Below are 18185 nucleotides of genomic sequence, written 5' to 3' on the forward strand. Positions count from 1 at the left end.
AGCCCTCCAATGGGCGCAGTGGGCGTAGTCCGAGCCATGGCGCGTCTTGGGCACGTGGCGCGGCCCTGGCGGCTCCGGTGTCACTCCCGGTCCCGGTGCCTCCGGCTGGCGGCTCTCTTCAGCCTGATGCCAGGCAAAGGGCCGCGTGCTTCACCTGCTTCTTTAAGCTTTCCTGGAAACACACAGCTCTACACCTCCCCATATAGCAGTTCCACAACGCGCCCACCTGGGCAGGCATCAGGACCAACCTGCAGCCTTACACTCAGGGATGACCGCAATCAGCATGGCCCACACCACCCTCTTCAGCTGCATGTGAAGAGGCACTATCTTTCAGCAGCTGCATTGCCTGCACAGCCCAGTATTCTCAAAGAGACCAAGAACTCCTCTGTCACTTCATTGACCTCTTCTGCTCCCCAGCTTCTCCAAGGAACTGGAGTTTTACTGAAACAGCAGCTGAATTCAAAGGATTGGGAGAGCTTTAAGTACATGTAAGGTACAGCCTCCCTCAGTTTGGAAGCAATAGTGTATATTTCACAAGAAGCTGAAGGATTGGAAAGTGTGTGGAGATAAAAACCTCCTGTCACCCCTCCTGTATTTCCTACAAAGCCCAGGGACATTGTGAGGTCAAGCTCAAAACTGCTCTTCCTTTGCAATTCCAGGCCCATGGAAGGAGTCCACAGGGAGGTGACAGGCAAGGCAAGGGCATGTGGCTCACAGAGGGAGCAGTAAAGTGCAGCTTCCCTGTCAGTCCCTCTCAGATCTCAAGGTGGCTAGAGTGGAATAACACAGAAGCATTTTAAGGAACATTTTAACAACATCAAACTTTCTTGATGGGACATAGTGCAAATAGGAGAAATATTGGTCATGCTTTATAAAAGACAGGCTAATCGTCTAGGCTGCTTGGTGTGGGAGAAGAAAAACATCAAGACAGCAGAGCCGAACTCAGTCTCTGTGTCCCAGGCATTCCAAGCAAGCTATTCATCCATCATGGAGAAAAGAGTCCCTTGTAGTGTCCTCTGGGAAATTATAAGTTATCTGACCTATACAGTAACTAAAAAAAAAAAAAAAAAAAAATCATCTTTCCCCACTCAAGCAACACAACTGCCCTAACCAAATACAGGAAAAATACCAGAAGTTTGCCTGAAGTACCACTTCAGCATTCAATGCAGAAACTAATCTTCAAGTATACACATCCAGGGATCAGAGAACTGGCATTGGGCTGCCACAGGGTGTGAGCTGGTCACCTCTGAAGGGGGACATGACATCTGAAGTTTTCCAGGCCTTCCTGTGCTCACTTCTGTGGCCTCTGTATGTCACTGCAGATAATGGTCAGTGAGATAAACACAAACACCATCTTCAGGCAACTCTGAACTCTGCAAGGACAATGTGAGAACCTCAGCATCACTGGATTTTGGTCCCTCTCTCAATCCTTCAGAACATGTTGGTCCTCTTTGTAACAGCAAGATCTGAGCAGGTCTTTGGCAACTCACGATCAGTGAGAGGCATGGGGATGGAAAAGGGACGCTAGGAAGGACAGAATCCTGCTGTGGATCTCTTACAGTACTGTCACAAAAGCACCTATGGATTTCGGTGTGGAGCAAGAAAGGTTAAAGCTCATCCTTGGCATTAACAAGATGCTGCAGAGGACGAACTGGAATCCCATGATCTCTCATCAATTGCTCTTGTGACCCATCATGGCTGTCAGGGGGTCTGTCATCCGAAAAGTCTGTGTGAGTGTAATCCTGGAGCAGCCCAGCCTGTACCGCGTGGTGTCGGAGCTCCTGGCTCCCCACTAGTCCCTGCATTCTCATGTACCCCTGCTGGCAGGAGGGAGGCAGCTTTTGATGGGTGAAGGCAAACAGGAAACAGGACTCTGCAGGGGAAAGGATCAAAAATTAGAGTCAGCAAAAATACTCTGTAGGGAAATACTCCCAGAAACTATCAGGGACTTGTTCAAAACAAAAGGCAGAGAAGATGGGAGAAGAAGGCTGGAGTTTCCCACCCAGTACCTTGCCCCGGATGGCAGCACAATAACTGACTTAATTCTGCAGAGCTCAGGAGATGCAGAGAGGGATTCCCAGTCTGCACACAGAGAAAAAGGAGCTGGATTTGAGCTTGCATCCATCTGGTATCTTCTTTGTGATACAAGATTGTGAGCCTGATATTTTTTGTGCCTGGGAGATTTTAGCCTGCTGGTAGCTGCTAACTCCTGCCTCATGGGAAGAGTTTCTTAAGAAAGCTTCTTCCCAAAACAATCTTGGCAAAACAACTATCCTTTTCCAAAACAATCTTTCTCCAGGTGGTGTTTTGCCTTTCTGGTTCTCAGAGAAAAACATTTTGGCTTTTTCTCTAGCTTAACCAATGGGATTGGGGAGGTGTCATTCCTGTTCACCAATCATATTAAGTCTGTATTGAAACACCTTATAAAATTAGACAATTAAAGCTTTTCTATGCATTTTGCCTTCTGAAATATTTTGAGTCTTTAGTCTTTTGTTCCTGTCCTATAGCGACACAAGATGGCTTCTCTCTGTGTGCTACATGGGCTTCCTGCAGGAGGGTCCCACACCAGTCTTAAGACCAGGAAGGGAGGCAGGAGAGGCTCTTCACCTCTCACATCACAGCACTTCCATTTCCCATAGGAAAGCAATCCAATCACCAGTACATGAGATCTAGTACACAATGGCACAAATAAATGTTCAGATAATGAAGAAGAAAGGAAAGCTGCAGCTAGAAAACAGGATTGAACCCAGTATTATATGCCTTTCTCTAAATCTTGGTATGCCTGGGCCAGTCTTTTTCTAACAGAAAACGAGAGCAAGACTCTTTGGGAATATACACACAGAACAACACTTTGTACCGTCTGGTGAGTGCATTGAGGAGGTGTGACTGACAGTGAGACAAGAAGCTCACCACAGGGAAATCTCAGCTATTTGCAGAGATCACTTCTGGCACTTGTTCCTAACACTCCTCCTCCTTTTTCTGCCACTTTGACCCTGTGCACAAATTACCTGCAAAAAAATTGCGCAGGTCGGTGCTGAGGCAGTTCTCCAAAAACCGCCTCAGCGGCAGGATGTGAGCATTCGGGGCTGTCCAGTCAGTCAGAAAGTCCTCCACAATGTGATGGATGGCATCTGGCCGGGGCAGAGGCCAGTCTGGGTGATGGAGTCTCATCTCACGCTCTGCCAAGAGAACATTGAGAGTCTCTTAGAAACAAAATGGCATTAAAAAGAGCTTGGGGAGTGGAAGGCAGCTGTGATGGCTGTTTCTGCTTTTGTCCTGACCTTTTAATCCATTACTTTCATTTGCAACCCCCTCTGCTGGCTCTGTCCTCAACAGCCTTGCCACTGCACAGTTGTCTTCTGTCCCTGACTGTAGCATTCCTGTCATTTCGTTCCTGTTCCCCCTGGGCAGGGACTGCCAGATAGGCTAAGCTGCATTTAATGCTGCTACCCATCATGCTTATTTCCATGCAAGGCAGGCTGGACCCTGACCCTAGGTTTCTGGAGATGAGGATTTCAACACACTCATTTCCCAAGAAGGTCTACTCTGAGCCTGTTCGCTGCTGGATAGAACACGCCTCTTCAAACCCTTGCCTTTGGCTGCCTCTGTGTCTGTGTGACCTCTCAGACCTGGGCCTGCCAGAGAGCAGCTTTCTCTTGGCAGCAAGATGGCCAAACAACAACAGCCCAGCCTCATCTGTCAGGCTCTGGAAAACACACATAGTGTTCCAGCCAAAGGGAAGAACTGTTCCTCTTTTTGGGCATGGTGAAATTTCAGCATGCCTGTTTGTTCCTGTCTTCAAACGTGAGGTCTCTGGTACAACCTCCATCCCCTACATCAGTCTTAATGATGGAACTTTCTTGCCAACTCTCAGCTTCCTTTTCAGCTCCTTTTCACCCCCCACAGTGGTGGGGGGTGTCTCACAGGAAGGGGAAATAGTGCTTTCAGGTACCACCCCGACTTTGGCTCTAATTTATCTTTATCCCTCTTCATTTTGGTTGTGTCACATAATTAGCAGGAAAGCTTACCTGTTGGGAGGTGTTTGTAATAGTAAATAACAGGGTGTAAAAAGTTGGACTGCCAGGCATGTTGCGCCTCTCCCACAGCACGGTTGTAGTAGAAGACATCCTTGTCAGCCCCAGAGAAATTCCTCCCATACTCCATGATGACAACGAAGAGCCCATTTCGAGCCTTTCTTCCAGTCTGCATTTCCAGCTTGGCCAGGATTCCAATGGGGTACTCTTCCAGGTATTCAAATGCTGTGGCATTCCTGTGAATTGCAAACACACCAGCGGAATTTTCCATCAGAGAAGGCCAGCTGGGATCCAACTCACCCTCAGTTGGTCAAGGCTAAAGCCAAAAAAGTCATCAGATGGCAACTTTGGTCATTACAGGGCTGGACTTGATGCAGAGCTTAAAAAGGCTGCAGATACTGTTACAGACTATTGTTTTCAAGGGATTATGGGATTCTCTCTACAGTAGCACTGCTCAAGGAAAGTTTTTCCCTGGGGTCAGTAAAAGGGTACTATACCTCTAAGCCTAGAGGGAAGGTCTGGATCATTTCAGCCCTTTAAGAGGGAGAAATAATCTGCACAACCTGGGTACAGGTTTGGGGTGGCTGCCTATGCGATGGCAACATCCTTAGGCAGGAACAGCACAATTTGTGTGGTGGCACCATGAGAAGCAATGGTAAAGAAACAGAAATGAAATTATGGAGTGCAGTGCTGGGAATAATTACTCACTCACTCACTCTCTCAGCAGTATGATGTCAGCCAGGACACTGAACATCTGGTAGAGGCCTGAGGCCTCATTCACCCTCTTGATGATGGAATTGGTCAGCTGTGTAATGGGGTAGACTGTGGATGGCCAGGGGACACCATGGTGACGGTTTTCCAATAGGCGATGGACTGCCCGAGCTAAGACATGGAGAGAAAGAAAATCAGCTTATTTAACAAACCCAAGCTTATGCTTGAAATCCAGTCTCTGCACTGCAGCAGGACTCAATAAACAACCTTTACAGCTCCTCCGTGCTCAGGATCTCCCACCCCAATCGCTGGTAACTGCAGTGGAGATGCCCTCGGAAAGCTGATGTGATGCTAAGTGGTGGGGGAGGAGATAGGGGTGTCCTTGGGGATATTTCATTACTTCTCAGCAGTCCTTTAATGATAAAGATGGGCACACACAAAGAGGAAGGAAATTCTCTCTACTGCCCACAGCTGCTGGGTTTTAACTCCACAGCACAGACCTCTCACCCACAGCCTGTCACAAGGCAGAGCGTCTGGCAGGAAGAAATCTATTGTGTTACATAAATAACAGACAGCAGGCAAGAGAGACACAAGACAAAACAAAGACAGACAACCACAAACCTCATATATGACCCCAAGTCACTTCTCCTCCACTTCAGATGATGCAGTTGCAGCTTGACCCTGTTTTGTCTTTTTTATTGCCAGAACAGGACTAAGGGCAATCTCTTTCCAGTGGTAATCTATGGTTTGTTCCTTTGAAGGGAGGAACAATTTCCACCTCTGCCCTTTCTGTCCACCCCAGTACTCACTTGTATACCGGAATCCATGGATGAAGCCCCCAGCAGATTTCCTGAAGTCAACTGAATGGCTAGCAGTGCCAAGAACAAAGAGCCCCCGTGTGCCTCTAGACTCATAGCTGGGTTTGATTTGAGGGTACTTCTTAATATTCCCTTTTCCTGGCATCATTCTCAGGGATCTGATACGCAAAAGAGAGTAGCAGGCTATCAGGAAAGACAGGAGTAGAAAAACAAAAAAGGTTTCTGATACACATTATATTGCAGCCACTGCAAGATTCTGCTTCATAGCCCTGCTGCCTTCAGTGGCATTTACTACTGAAATGAGGATCTTTGGAAGATAAGGGTGTTTATCTCAAGATAGCCCCGGACAAGATCTAATTCTCAGCTGAGCCACTAACAGTGAATTTTGGAAGACAGTGAAGTTAGCAGTATCATTTTCAACTGCAGGATGTACCAAGGTGGAATGAAGGTTGCATCCTCAGGGAACTGTTTTTTCCCCAGACAAAACCTTTTTACAGCTTTATCATCCCCATTTCAAAAAAAACCCTGAACATTGCTAGCCTTGTCCATGTGATCTGGCAGGTCAGGATGTTAAGTTCTAAAGGTACAAACTTTTCTGTATCTCTCAGGTCTCATTGCTGCCATCTGCACAGCCTTACAGCCCATCAGTCAGAGGGCAGTGACACATTCCCACTGGGATACAGTCTCACCTGCAGTATAAACAAAGGACTGTACAGCACCAAGCAGCTCAGAGCACACAGAGGTCCAAACAATGCCACCAGGAGAAGACTTGCTCTTCCCCTTTCTCCCTACTCAGACCCTTCAGCTTAAATACCTTATTTCATGAAGATCCTGGTTCTCCCTCACCTATTATAGATAGAGAAGTCAAACTTCCAGCCCAGGCAGCGGATGACACGGTCGTAAGGTGCACGGGTGGCAAAATTGTCCAGTTCATCCTGAGGGAGGGTGATGGAGTCGATGCCTGCGCTGATGTTCCTGTTCTCCAAGTAGAACCGCAGTGTGATGTGCAGCTTTCCCTTTTTGTCCTTAACGATAGCCAGATCTTCCAGATCGCCCTCCAGAAGCCCATCCAGAGATTTCAGCTGGTAAGTGTCCAGCAGGCCATTGTTAATTGCTCTATGGAAAATACAAGAATGTAAAGAAGGGAGGTTCTGTCTTAGCTGCTGAAAATGGGATCATTTATCAGGCATCCCAACTCCTCTTTAGTGTAAAGGTTATCCCCAGAGCCTCAGGGCTCACCAGAACAGCACAGGTAACATAGCCTCGCTGTCCTTGCAGGTTGTAGCCAACCTCTTAACTTTCCTCTGTGACTGGAAGAAAGGGAATAACTTGAAAGCCAGTAGATTTTAAAGATTACAGTTTCCAAGTGGACATGTTTCTATTGCAGACATATCCTATAAAGCTCTCACCAAGCCTCTGTATTCAGCAACTGCAACCTGGATTGCTTTAAACCAAGGCCCCATATTTCCCATGTGGCCCCCATGACCATAGCACCAGTCCAGCCTGGGAAAGAAGTGGTTTTCCTTGTTTGTATTCCCACTGTCTTAGAAACAGCTACAGCAGTGGTTTCTTACCTCAGATCCCCGACATAGTGGGTAGCCCACGAGAGGCGCACGCGGGACCGGCTCACCATGTGGATGAAATTCGTGACACCCAGGATATTCTCTGCTGTCTCAAAGGCTGAGTTCCCTCGGCCCAAGATCAACACGGTTTGGCCAGTGAAATCCTCTGGGTTGGTGGACACAGTCTCGTAACCCTCAACATACTCTGAGCCAGGAAAGTTTACCACATTGGGAACCCATGTCCCAGCAGCAACCAACAAAGAGCTGCAAAAACAGGGATAGCACTAGGAAATACAGGAATTTCTGGAAAGGGGCTCCCTCTCCTCAGTCCCTCCTCCCACTGTGGAAGGTGGCTGTAATGTGACCTCTACAGTGACACTGGATCAGCTGCACAGGTCATAGTTTCAAAAAAAATCTCTACCGGGCTTCAATTAATGACCTGATCCTCTCTTCTCTATCCTCAGGACAACTAGAACACTGTTATATATAGCAATACTAAGTGTGGGTGCTGTACATATGCATCTCTCTTGCCTGTTCATGAATGCAACTTCTAATCATATGAACTCATTGGCAGTATACATAATATAGCTTCAAAGGTTGATTATATGTTGCATAAAAATGACTTTGATTTAAAATTTAAGTTGACATTTGGCAGAGCAGAAGTCATTTTGAAGACAGAGAAGAAATAGTTTTGATATTTTGAAATATAACTCCCAGTCATAAAAACATGTTAGCAACATCACTAATTGTTAACACCAAAAATAACTATAGTGATCTTTTTATATCACTCCTTAAGAGCTTTTACTTGATTCTTGAGGAAGTTTTTGTGATTTAGATGGAAACACCAGGCGGCTGAGGGAAGCAACACTGCCTACTGTCCCAGCCTTGCTTACACAGCATCCTGAGAGCAACTCGCTCCTGGTACGTAGGTGTCCAGGATTGCCTTCTGTCCCCTCACAGCCTGCCAGCAGCACACTGTCAAGTGACAGCCAGCATGACCTGCTGTCGTAGAGCTAAGGTTCTCAGGAGAGGTGAGAAATACACTCCGTATGTTCACACGAGTAATTTCAAGGTTTTTAGGAATGGAGCTCAGTGGCGGAGCAGGATACACAGACGTAAATAGGATGAGTGGAAGGGGAATTCAGCGACCAGCAAACTTGAGGGTTCTTACAGTCCTTGTCCCTCCCCCAAAGAAGCCCCACTTTCCTCTGCATCCCCTCTATGTTCCAGCTCTGTGCCAACCAAGAGCTTCACCTGTCTGGCACATATGGGAAAATGAGATCGAGTTTCTTTTGAAACTATGGCCTGTGCAGCTGGTCGAGTGTCACTGTGGGTGTCACACTGCAGCCACCTTCCACAGTGGGAGGAGGAAGGAGTGAGGAGATGGAGCACTGACTCAATCCAGTTTGTAATAATAGCAGTGTTGGCTGTGATTTACTCAGTTACAACGGAGTTGCTTTCTTCACAGACAACAATTATCTAGCGATAAAGCAAAAGTGATTTCAAGCATACCTGTCAAGGACAGACCCTGCAGTGATGGCCATCGCAGCCAATTTGTGTCTGCCCTCCCAAACTCCTCAGCTGCCCAAAGCAAAACACTGCTCGTGAAAGGCAATGCCTTCCCAGGAGCAGTTATTCCACCCATCTATCTACCTGCCAATCCCTAAAAAATGTTTTCCACCTCTGATGGTGACTAAGGCTCTAAGAGGCTGTGAAATCTCCATCCTTGGAGATACTCATGCCTCAACAGGGCAAAGCTCTGAGCTGCATGTCAAACCTCAGGTTCGCCCATTACCTGCACTTGTAGTTCTTCCTGTCCTGGTCAGTCAACAGAAAGTAATGGCCGTTCCAGGCCTGCTCATTCTTCTCCAGTGTCACATGGATGATGGCCGTGTTGTACTGAACCCGCAGCTTCAGCAGGGAAGCGAAGTCCTCCAGGTAACGCACCATCGTGTCAGCGTCGGGGAAGAAGTCGCGAGAGTAGCGTCGGAAAAGCAGCCGCCGGTCGTGGCTGAGGAGTGAATTCCAGTCATGGCGGAGGTTGAACTCGCTGTTGGACTTGCCCGTATACTGCTTGTTGATGCTGATGAGTTTGCGGTGCCGAGGGTAGAGCGCGAAGAAGCTGCCGGGAGCATGGCTCCGCTCGAAGACGATGTAGTCCCGGCCGGCTTGCTGGAGGAAATAGGCCGCCTGCAAGCCCGCGGGGCCAGCCCCGATGACGCAGTAGTCGTGGTAGAGGAACGCGGTACCACTCACCACTAACAAGCTGCCGGTGTACAGGGCCAGTCCCAGGAGCGTCCCGCAGACTGCTGGGGCCATAGCGGAGCTGGCGCAACCGGCTCTGAAGGGAAGAGGACCGGGAGGCGTCACCCCAGGGGCTGCAGCCTCCCCACGGGAAACCCCCGACCCCACCAGTCCTCGTTTGCCGCCGCCCAGACCCGGCCGCCATGCCTCCCCCACACAGGGTGGGGTGTTGGGGCTGGGCCCTGCTCCCTGCCAGCCAATAGCAGCAGAGGTCCCGGGCCTTCCAGCCAATGGGCGCACAGTGCCCCCCGCCCACAGGTGGCAAGGTGGGGCAGCACCTGTGGACTACTGGTCGCGAGCGCCTCTGCGCCCCATCAGCCAATGGGAGGCGGGCCCCGCGCTGCCCTCGCTCCCCCGCCCATACGGTCCCGGCCCCGATGCCCCCGCCCCCGCCAAACGGCGCACGAGTCGCGGCGCACACGAGGCGCGGGGCACCGCCGCCCGGCCAGACCCGTCCCCCCCGGGGCCGCACCTGCACCATGGAACTCCCGCCGCGCCGCTCCTCCCACTCTGGACTCTTCCCGCTCCGCTCCCTCCTCCTCCTCTCCGCGCCGCCCGGGCAGGGCGGGGCGGGCACGGCGCTGCCTCCGGGCCGCTGCGGGGGTGAGCGAGGGGGCGGGGCGCTCCCCGCGTCACGTGGCACCGCCACGGCCGCTTGCCGCCCCCGGCAGCATGGCGGCGCGTGCACCACGTGTCCGGGGGCGGGCGGCGCTTAAAGGGGCGGGCGCGGGACGGAGCCGTGACGGCGGGGCACCCGAACCAGGCACACACACACAAACAGCGCCGGCACTCGGCAAAATCAACTTTATTCTGCTTTCCCCCGGTTTACGATCGATGTGCAACACGGCCGGGGCGATGGTGCAGCCACAGCCCACCCCTGGGACCCGGGTTGCCTAGGCACTGCAGCCCCTCGGTGCTGGTTGCAGGGTTCAGCTCTCTTCCTCTGAAAAAGATGAGAAATGGATATGAAGTGAAGGCAGCTGGGGAAAGAAAAACATCCAACCCCAAAAATTATACCGTCGCTGACGAAGAAATGCCACAAGAAACACAAAAAAAAAATCAAGGCTGCCACTTCGGGAGATTATCCCACCTCCAACTGTCTCTTCGCCTCCCCTTCAAGTTCCCAATAAAGCCAAGACCACAACTTTTGGAATTACGTAATTTACACTCCTGAACAAATTACACAGCAACCTAACTAACATATCCATAATAAAATCCGGAGTAGCCAGGCTAAGCTTACAGCCTAAAAATAAACTGGGACCTATCACAGAAGCAAGAGCTCTAGGATAAATGGTTTCCCACTGTCAACAGAGCAAACACAGATCTCAGGTAAGACATCCAAGATGGTTTTAGGCAGCAAAGGGAAGGCAGCAGTTGTCCAATGGGCACCACTCATGCTCCAAAATTCCCATCTTGACCAGCCAGTGATTGCTCAGCTTCAAGAGTCACTTCAGAAAAGCCTTCACCTTGTCCTCTCAATTACACTCTGTCACCACGTGTTTTAAGTATGTCACCTTATAGTCTGCCATTTCTAAAACTGGAGTCAAAAAGTATCCCAGTACCAACAGAAATTACCAGCCACCCGCTCCTGCAGAGCTTGGGGCTGCTGAATGAAGGGCTCCTTGGCAGGCTTTGTCTTCCCAGTTAGTGCTCTGGATCTGGGACCTCCCTCCAACCCCTGCTAAAATCACTCCTCCTCAACATCTGCATTTCCAAATCTCCTCTTTCTTCCAGCTGAGTACTCCCAATATCACTCATACCTTTTCAACAGAGTCCCATCCTTGGGACCACACACTCTCCAGCCTCGTTCCTCTCCTGCCATTGTATGGGTCAGATCTGACCCTTTAGCTCTGGTCATTATAAATTGCTGCTTTTCATCCAGACCAATACATCACTTAAAAGCATAAAGCACTAAGTATGCTACAAACCTTCCTCTTCCTCTTCTTCTTCCTCATCCTCCTCATCTTCATCAGAGCTGAAGGTGCCGTCAGGCAAGCTGTAGATGCGAATCACCTGCTTGTTGGGGTCCTTGAGGATGAGGTACTTTCCCTCATCCAGCTTCATGCATATGTCAATGACACATCGCAGGATGCCCCAGGCGTTCTCTATGCTCAGATTAATCTGGCTGGCAAATTCATTTGGCTTGAACTGCTGTGTGCCCAGGATCACGTGGCGGGCAGAATCCTTCACATGGTAACGGGATACGTACCTAGGGAGGCAAGAAGTAACCAGAGGGGTATCAGGAGATTAAGCCCAGACAGCAGAACACCACCAGCAAGAAAAACAGCGTGATCATCTTATTTTTGTCTTCTGGGCTGAAAAATCCTAATACTCCAACACCCAAAGCTAAGAGGATCTGGCTAGAACCTATCAATTTGTAATGCACCTGGAAATCCCCAAATCGGATGGAGAGGTACGAAAGATGAAGAATTAGCCCCAGAGATAAAATTAAGCAATATAATGATTAGCTGGGAGTTTGGAATGAAAAAGATGGAAAAGTATCATTTCCGTGTCTGTGGATGGAACTGAGGGTTGCAGAACCACTAGAAATTATTTAGCAAAAGCCTTTTGTTCATTACCTACAGTACACAGTTGATTTTAAACGGACAGTTTAAAGAACGCTGTGGCCATATCTCCACCCACCACCTAATTTCTCAGTAACTAAGGATCTCAAGATCCCTGACAGGCACCACAGTCACTGTATTTATTTCCCTTGCTGGTGAGCACAGCAAAGAGGCTGAGAGCCCATGCAGGCCACTTGTCCTTCATGTGTGTGGGGTCAGTCACAGCTGGATGCTGAAGGGAAGCAGCTTACACCAAGGCTGGTGCACTCACCACATGCTTTCCTTTCTTGGCCACCCGAACACTGTGTGATTTTAGGATTACCTGTTCTGTAAATGCTTCACTCAGACATATACAAAGTTTAATAATGGAAAATGCACCTGGAAGATACTCTGTGTGAACTGCCTCCCTTACCCAAGCTTAAGATACTCTGATCCAGCCAGCAGTGCACAGCATGTCCAGCGGGCCAACTTGTAGCTGTTGTTCTTCAGCTCCGTGGCTATAACAGCCCCTCTCTGAGAGTCCAGCTTCTGGCGCCAGTCCACCCCATTGCAATACTGAGAGGAGAACCAGAACCAGCGTCAGCCTGACAAGCCAGCAGCAGGCATCTCTTCAGCCATCTTGTCATCATATAGGGAAATTGTCTACCCTATGGTACCATGTGAGGGAATGTGAACTGCAGCCTACAGGAAAAGCTCTTGCACAGGGAAGGGAGAAATGCAAACACCTGGGATTGCTCAACATGTGTGGCACTGGTTGGAAAGGGTAGTTTGGGAGGGAAGAATTCTAAAGAGAACCATAAGAACAGAATGGCTACTGTGCTGAACACCCAGGGACAAGAGGGTTCAAGCCAGCTACCTCACAGTTAGGGGAGAAGCCCATCAGCACTGCTTATCCACCAAAGTTATACTCCTTAGTGGAATGTAGCACCCGGGGGACACAGCCAGATGTTGGTCTCATCTTCCCTGCTGTACCTGGCATGTCAGGCAGCAGTGAAGCAGTTAAGAGCTAGCTTGGGGATCCTGTTCTTCCTCACCCTCGAATCCCATTCGTTCAGTGTTTTGATGTTGATGAATGACACTTCTCCATTAGCTCCTGTCATCACTCCATCATGTTCACAGCGGACAATGAGATCTATATCGTCCCCCAGCTTCCACCTTCGGTATCTGCCAATAAACAATCCAGCTGGTTATTTCTGACCTTTGTTCTCTTCCAGATGCATGCCAGCATTCAGCAAAATCCTTTCCTCATCTATCTTTTCACTGTGAGGTCATCCATGAATCCCTCTCAAGATAAAGCTTCTATCACTAACATTCCCAACCTATTTTGCCTCCATATCACACTGACATCCTGCCCCCTTGCCAAAACTGGGCATCAGAAATACCAACTTACCTGTATGCAACAGAGGCTACTTCATTTTTATCCATGTCATCCTCCACAAAGGGGTTTGGGTTGGGAAACTTGTATTTCTCCTTTCCCTGCAGATGAAAACAGCAGAGCATGCTAGGAGACAGCTTTCCTCTATTAAAAAAAATACTCTTTTACAGCAACAGTAGCTGATTTCCCTTTTGTAGCGACACACCAAAACATTAAGACAGCTGATGAAAGCCTCATGCCTACATTAGTCACAGCACTATAGGCAGAATTTGTACTGGCACTTAGGCTTCATTAAGTGTACTAAGAAGCCTGTTTGCATCACCAATTGGAGGAGGATGACATCTCTGCGAAATCAAGGTGAAAACCTTTCTACATCAAAGTCACACTGCTCACCAGAAATAATCCCACCTCTTTCAAAACTGCAAGACCACTGGTATAACACAACTGTCAATTAAAATGCTTCTGTGTTGCATTAAAGCAGCCTTAATGAGGCCTCTTTCTGAGACTCTCTGAAACACAAGCCCCACTACTCATCACTGTTCCACCTTACCATTCTCAGACACTGCTGGGAGAAGTTATGATTGATGTAGGTAGCTTCCATGGCCAGGTTGCGTGGAGAATTAAAGGAGTTGCCCTCTTCCTGTGGTGGTTCATTGGCTGTTTCACTCACCGTCAGGAGGTCTGGGGAGAAAACCAGATGCAAGTGGTTATACCTGAGGGAGTGAGTATGTCAGCTTTAGTGAGTTTCTAGCTACACATCAGAAAGATCAGTACTGTAGTTCCCCACATAGCTATCACATATACTGCAGTAACTGGCCTGTTCAGGGGGCTCAGTGTGGACACCCACATGAAGAAAATTAGACCCTTTAGCTACTTTAACAGAAATTCCTTTCAGGACTTCTCACCAAAATCTGAGTTGTCCCTCTTGTCAAAGAAAAGCTTGGATCCAACTCTCTGAACAATGATGTCCCAGGAATAGACAGAGCGAGTGCAGCTCATCAGTGTGGCCAGGATGGCATCTGTGGCAAACACATTCCCTTGTGTCTTGGCCAGCTGTAAATGCAAGAGGAGAAAACTGTTTCAGCAGTAAGAACAGATACCCCTTCCCTAGGCAGGACGAGAAGTGCAAACCATGTCACTGATTTCTTCTGCTGCTCTGACTGAGAAAGCCGAACTGGTAAGTACCACACTGGCTGCCAGACAAAGTGTAAGGTACTACCCAGCAATCCTGGCCAACCCTCACCCACACACGGGGAAAATACTAAATTACTACAAAATTACTACAAAATGTTAATTCTCTTGGAAAAGACATAGTTTCTTATTGCTAGTCAGGTCACAAGAGAGAAATGTCTGAGCCTTCCTCACCTCCAAAACCAAGGCCCCAAGGATCAGGTCTCTAACATAAGGTTTCATCCCAACATAGCTCAAGTACTGGTCTGCTTGCCCTTCCACAATTACAGCTTTTCCTTGGCCAGTGTTCCTAACTCTGCATTAATCTAGCTCTGCCTTCTACCTAAGAAAAATACTGATACCAGCTAATGCTTCTTGTTTTTGCCCTTTGGTCTGACAGTGACAGCTGGTCTCCAACAACAGCACACACAGAGTTTTACAAACTGGTGGATACCTTTCGGATAACCGGGTCATCCGTAGTGGTGACAGTATGGAAGATGCGCTTAATGCTCCTCAGGAGCTTCTCATTCCTTGTTGTAATGCGGTCAAAGGCTTTGTCATAGTACTCTAGGGCTCCACAGCACTCTCTGCAAAGGTAAGAGGACCATCTGTATACCCCTCCCACAGATAATACCTCTTATGAACCACACAGGGCTTGTTGGATGTTCCATTACCTCCCCCTGGTTTTGGTACCTTAATGAGAACATTGGGATCAGGCAGGAGACCCCTGAGCTCCTGCTTTCCAAAAATCTGGTCACTTCAAGGAGCAAGCAAAGGGCTGTTCTAGGAACTCACATGTCCTGTGGCTCTGACACCTCCAGGTAGCGCATTTTCATCAGCCGAGGGAAATCCATCTCCTCCTTCACCTCCCAATCGCTGCGAACTTCAACAGAGGAGTCGCGAGGTTTCTGCTGCGCAGCCAAAGGCGGGACAAGTACAGAGAGAAATGGAGACACATCAGGATTTGTGCAAGAGGAGCTGCCCCAGGAGTGCAGCCAGAGAAACCTAACCATCAGAGGGGGCACAATGTTCAGCAGTTTGTCTACCTGTGATTTCTGGTCCCATTTCTGCCTCACTCCAAACTGCTTCTGAAACTTCTTTTGCAGGCGCAAACGATCTCTAAAATGACAAATGTGAGAAAAGCCATGAAGTTCTTGATGCCTATATGCCACAACCATTCCTCCACTTCCAAACTACTACTAGAGGAGCAGTGCTTTCAGGCACTGAGCTGCTGAGACATTTGTTGAGCCATCTGTTGATCAAGATGCCTGAGGCATTAAAACGTCTGTTCTTTGCTCTGAGCAGCTCTTTATATAGTTTTACCTGAAGATTGAAATGCAGTTTTCAGAAAGAATATTCTCTGCTTAAAATGCCACCTTTACTTTCTAAATACAATTAAGTTTTCCTAAGTCTTCCTAAATTACTAGGTAGCCATATGAAATCCATGTTTTTAAGTACTACTGACACCAGCAAAACAACTGGACTTGAAATATCCTGAAATTCTTTGCTGACTGTTTGCCCCAGCAGATTCTGTTACTGTCAGTTTGCAAATTCATCAACAGTATGTTCACACACTCCAACCCGAGCTCGGTATGCTCGTCTCTGCAGCCTCACCTCTCCTTCTGCTTGGCACTCTTTGGCAGTGTCTGCATGCTGAACTGCAGCATGTTCCGACGGTCCTTGTCTCTCCGAAGGTTCCTCTGCGGAATGATGGAACGAAAAACAAAGACATTTTAACTGGGAAAGAATCCTGTGCTGCTGAAGCTCCCCTCTGATCTGTCTCTGAGAACACGTCACCTGTGCAAACCTCATGCGGTTCCTCTGGTATGCTGTTTTCTGCGTCCGGGCCGTGTCCACCAGCTGGAAGCTGGTCTCATCCTCCTCATGGAAATAGGCATATTGGCTTCCACCGCCAAACTGTGAGGAGTACTTGTCTGGAAATAAAACAAAGTATCTCAGCACCAAGATGAGAAACACCCTGATGCTTTGCTCCATTCTCTCCCAACCTCCTTCACCTAAGTCTGATATCTAAACTGGGACTCCTGCTTTACACCTGCATGTACTTCCCCCACCAAACCGCCTCCCTTATAAGCCTGGGTAATAAGGCAGTACAAAACCCCAAACCCCAAGGACAGGGAGAGCCCCACAGAGCTCTCCCAAGGGTAAAGCACACTTCCTGAAGTAAGCTGCCTGTCTTGATGAGGTGTGCAGGTAATTACAGGGTGGGTGTGAGACATGAAAGTAAGAACAACGCTTGGAAGAAAACTCTGCAGAAAATAAAGCCCAGGAACAGCCAGCAGACTACACGTACTTGTGTATCTTTTATCCTGATAGGTGGCTCCCGTCCAATCGGCCACCTAAGAATGAGCACAAACAGTCAAAAGAAAGTATTAACACATTTCCCCCCCACACCTCTAACTTCGCACACACAGGACTCCCAGCAGCAGAAACAAACACCAACATATGCTTGGGGTCTAATCCTTTTGACTCCCATCTCTGCCTGCCAGCCCTGCGAGGTATTCAGTGTGTTAGGACGCACTGCCGAAGGTGCCAGAGGAGCAGCCAGGGTAACAAATGCTAACACCGGAGGTAGCGTCCAGAGCTCACGGCCCAGCACAGGTACCTTGCCCAGGCGGTCTCCTTTGCTAAAGGGCTGGTAGGGCATGTCCTTGAACTGCTCGGGCACGGCACACGGGCCCCAGCCGGAGGGGTTGTCCTGGATCACAGGTGCCACAAACTTCGCCATTTTTTAATTTTCTGAAGATAAAAAAATGAAAAAAAAAACAAAAAACAAACACCTCAACCCCCAGCTGCCGCACGGTGTGGCAAGATATGAGGCCTTGCCTCGGCACAGGCCACCGCGAAGGGAAGGCGCGTCCGCCAAGCAGGCCCGGGGAGGAAGAAAGGGTCCCGGTGGGTGCTGCGTGTGCCAGGGAGGGGCGGGGACGCGGCCCCACCGGAACCGGCAGGGCGGGGCTGGGGGGGGGGGTCTCGGTACCCGCGGGAGTTGCCGGAGCGGCAAGCGAGCGGCTCTGGGGCGGCCCCAGCGGTCCCCTCACCTGCGCGGCCCCGGCGCGGCCCCGATGGCGGCGGATCCAGCGGCGGCTCCGGCGGCGGCGGCGGCGGCGGGCGGGGAAAGGGCCGCGCGCAGCCCTGGCGCGCCCTCGGCGTCAGCGCTGCGCGACGGCAGCGCCCTGTCGTAAAAGCAGAAAACCGCCAACTACCCGGTAAAGGCAGCGACCAGCGGGCTGCCGTAAAGCGGCAGTGTTATCGCAAAATGCCAACTTGCTAAAACATTTTCTTAAGCTATTCTTTAATGTTTGATCTCTGTGTAGTTTCAACTCTGATCAACAAGAAATGAGGTTTAATCTGTGAAACTGCAGCTAAGAAACAAACTCCAAGTGCTGTTCAGGTGTTAGACAAATTACTTGACAGTAGAATTGCCTTGTTAAGGTGTAGGGTTCACAGAGCTTGGAAGGAAGGATGTAGCACAGATAGTGGACACAGAGAATGCAGAATTTATAAGCCACAAAGACATTTGGCAAAACCCTCAAGAAAAGGAAGAAACTAATAAAGATAACTCAGCAACTGGGTTAAAGATAATTTGGCAGGGGGAGATCGTGGCCACTGACCCATGAAACCACTGA

At 49.2% G+C, this 18185-nt stretch overlaps 2 protein-coding genes across 5 annotated transcripts; both read right to left on the reverse strand.

Annotated features, from left to right (window-relative positions):
* Window positions 1–39: 39 nt before the first annotated feature.
* FOXRED2 (FAD dependent oxidoreductase domain containing 2) lies at window positions 40–10188 on the reverse strand. Of its 2 annotated transcripts, XM_063395797.1 has the most exons (9): window positions 9902–10188; window positions 8921–9466; window positions 7138–7389; window positions 6410–6679; window positions 5555–5721; window positions 4751–4916; window positions 4029–4270; window positions 3009–3179; window positions 40–1873 (listed from the first exon to the last, which is right to left on the reverse strand). In XM_063395797.1, the coding sequence occupies exons 2-9, from the start codon at window positions 9442–9444 to the stop codon at window positions 1608–1610; spliced, it is 2058 nt and encodes a 685-aa protein (XP_063251867.1). In that variant the 5' UTR covers window positions 9445–9466; window positions 9902–10188; the 3' UTR covers window positions 40–1607. The 2 variants fall into 2 exon arrangements, with proteins under 2 accessions (XP_063251867.1, XP_063251869.1); XM_063395799.1 differs by lacking the exon at window positions 7138–7389 and having other exon boundaries at window positions 9902–10037.
* Window positions 10189–10216: 28 nt separating this feature from the next.
* Window positions 10217–17741, reverse strand: EIF3D (eukaryotic translation initiation factor 3 subunit D). Of its 3 annotated transcripts, none has more exons than XM_063395802.1 (15): window positions 17598–17741; window positions 17162–17295; window positions 16850–16895; window positions 16336–16472; window positions 16153–16238; window positions 15585–15657; window positions 15334–15446; window positions 14993–15125; window positions 14274–14421; window positions 13919–14049; window positions 13384–13469; window positions 13028–13157; window positions 12406–12548; window positions 11358–11638; window positions 10217–10372 (listed from the first exon to the last, which is right to left on the reverse strand). In XM_063395802.1, exons 2-15 carry the CDS (start codon window positions 17282–17284, stop codon window positions 10359–10361), a joined length of 1644 nt encoding a protein of 547 aa, XP_063251872.1. In that variant the 5' UTR covers window positions 17285–17295; window positions 17598–17741; the 3' UTR covers window positions 10217–10358. The 3 variants fall into 3 exon arrangements, with proteins under 3 accessions (XP_063251872.1, XP_063251870.1, XP_063251871.1); XM_063395800.1 differs by having other exon boundaries at window positions 15334–15449; XM_063395801.1 differs by having other exon boundaries at window positions 15334–15449; window positions 17537–17673.
* Window positions 17742–18185: the final 444 nt, after the last annotated feature.

The sequence above is a fragment of the Prinia subflava genome, chromosome 4 (assembly GCF_021018805.1).
Source record: "Prinia subflava isolate CZ2003 ecotype Zambia chromosome 4, Cam_Psub_1.2, whole genome shotgun sequence".
Lineage (NCBI taxonomy): Eukaryota > Metazoa > Chordata > Aves > Passeriformes > Cisticolidae > Prinia > Prinia subflava.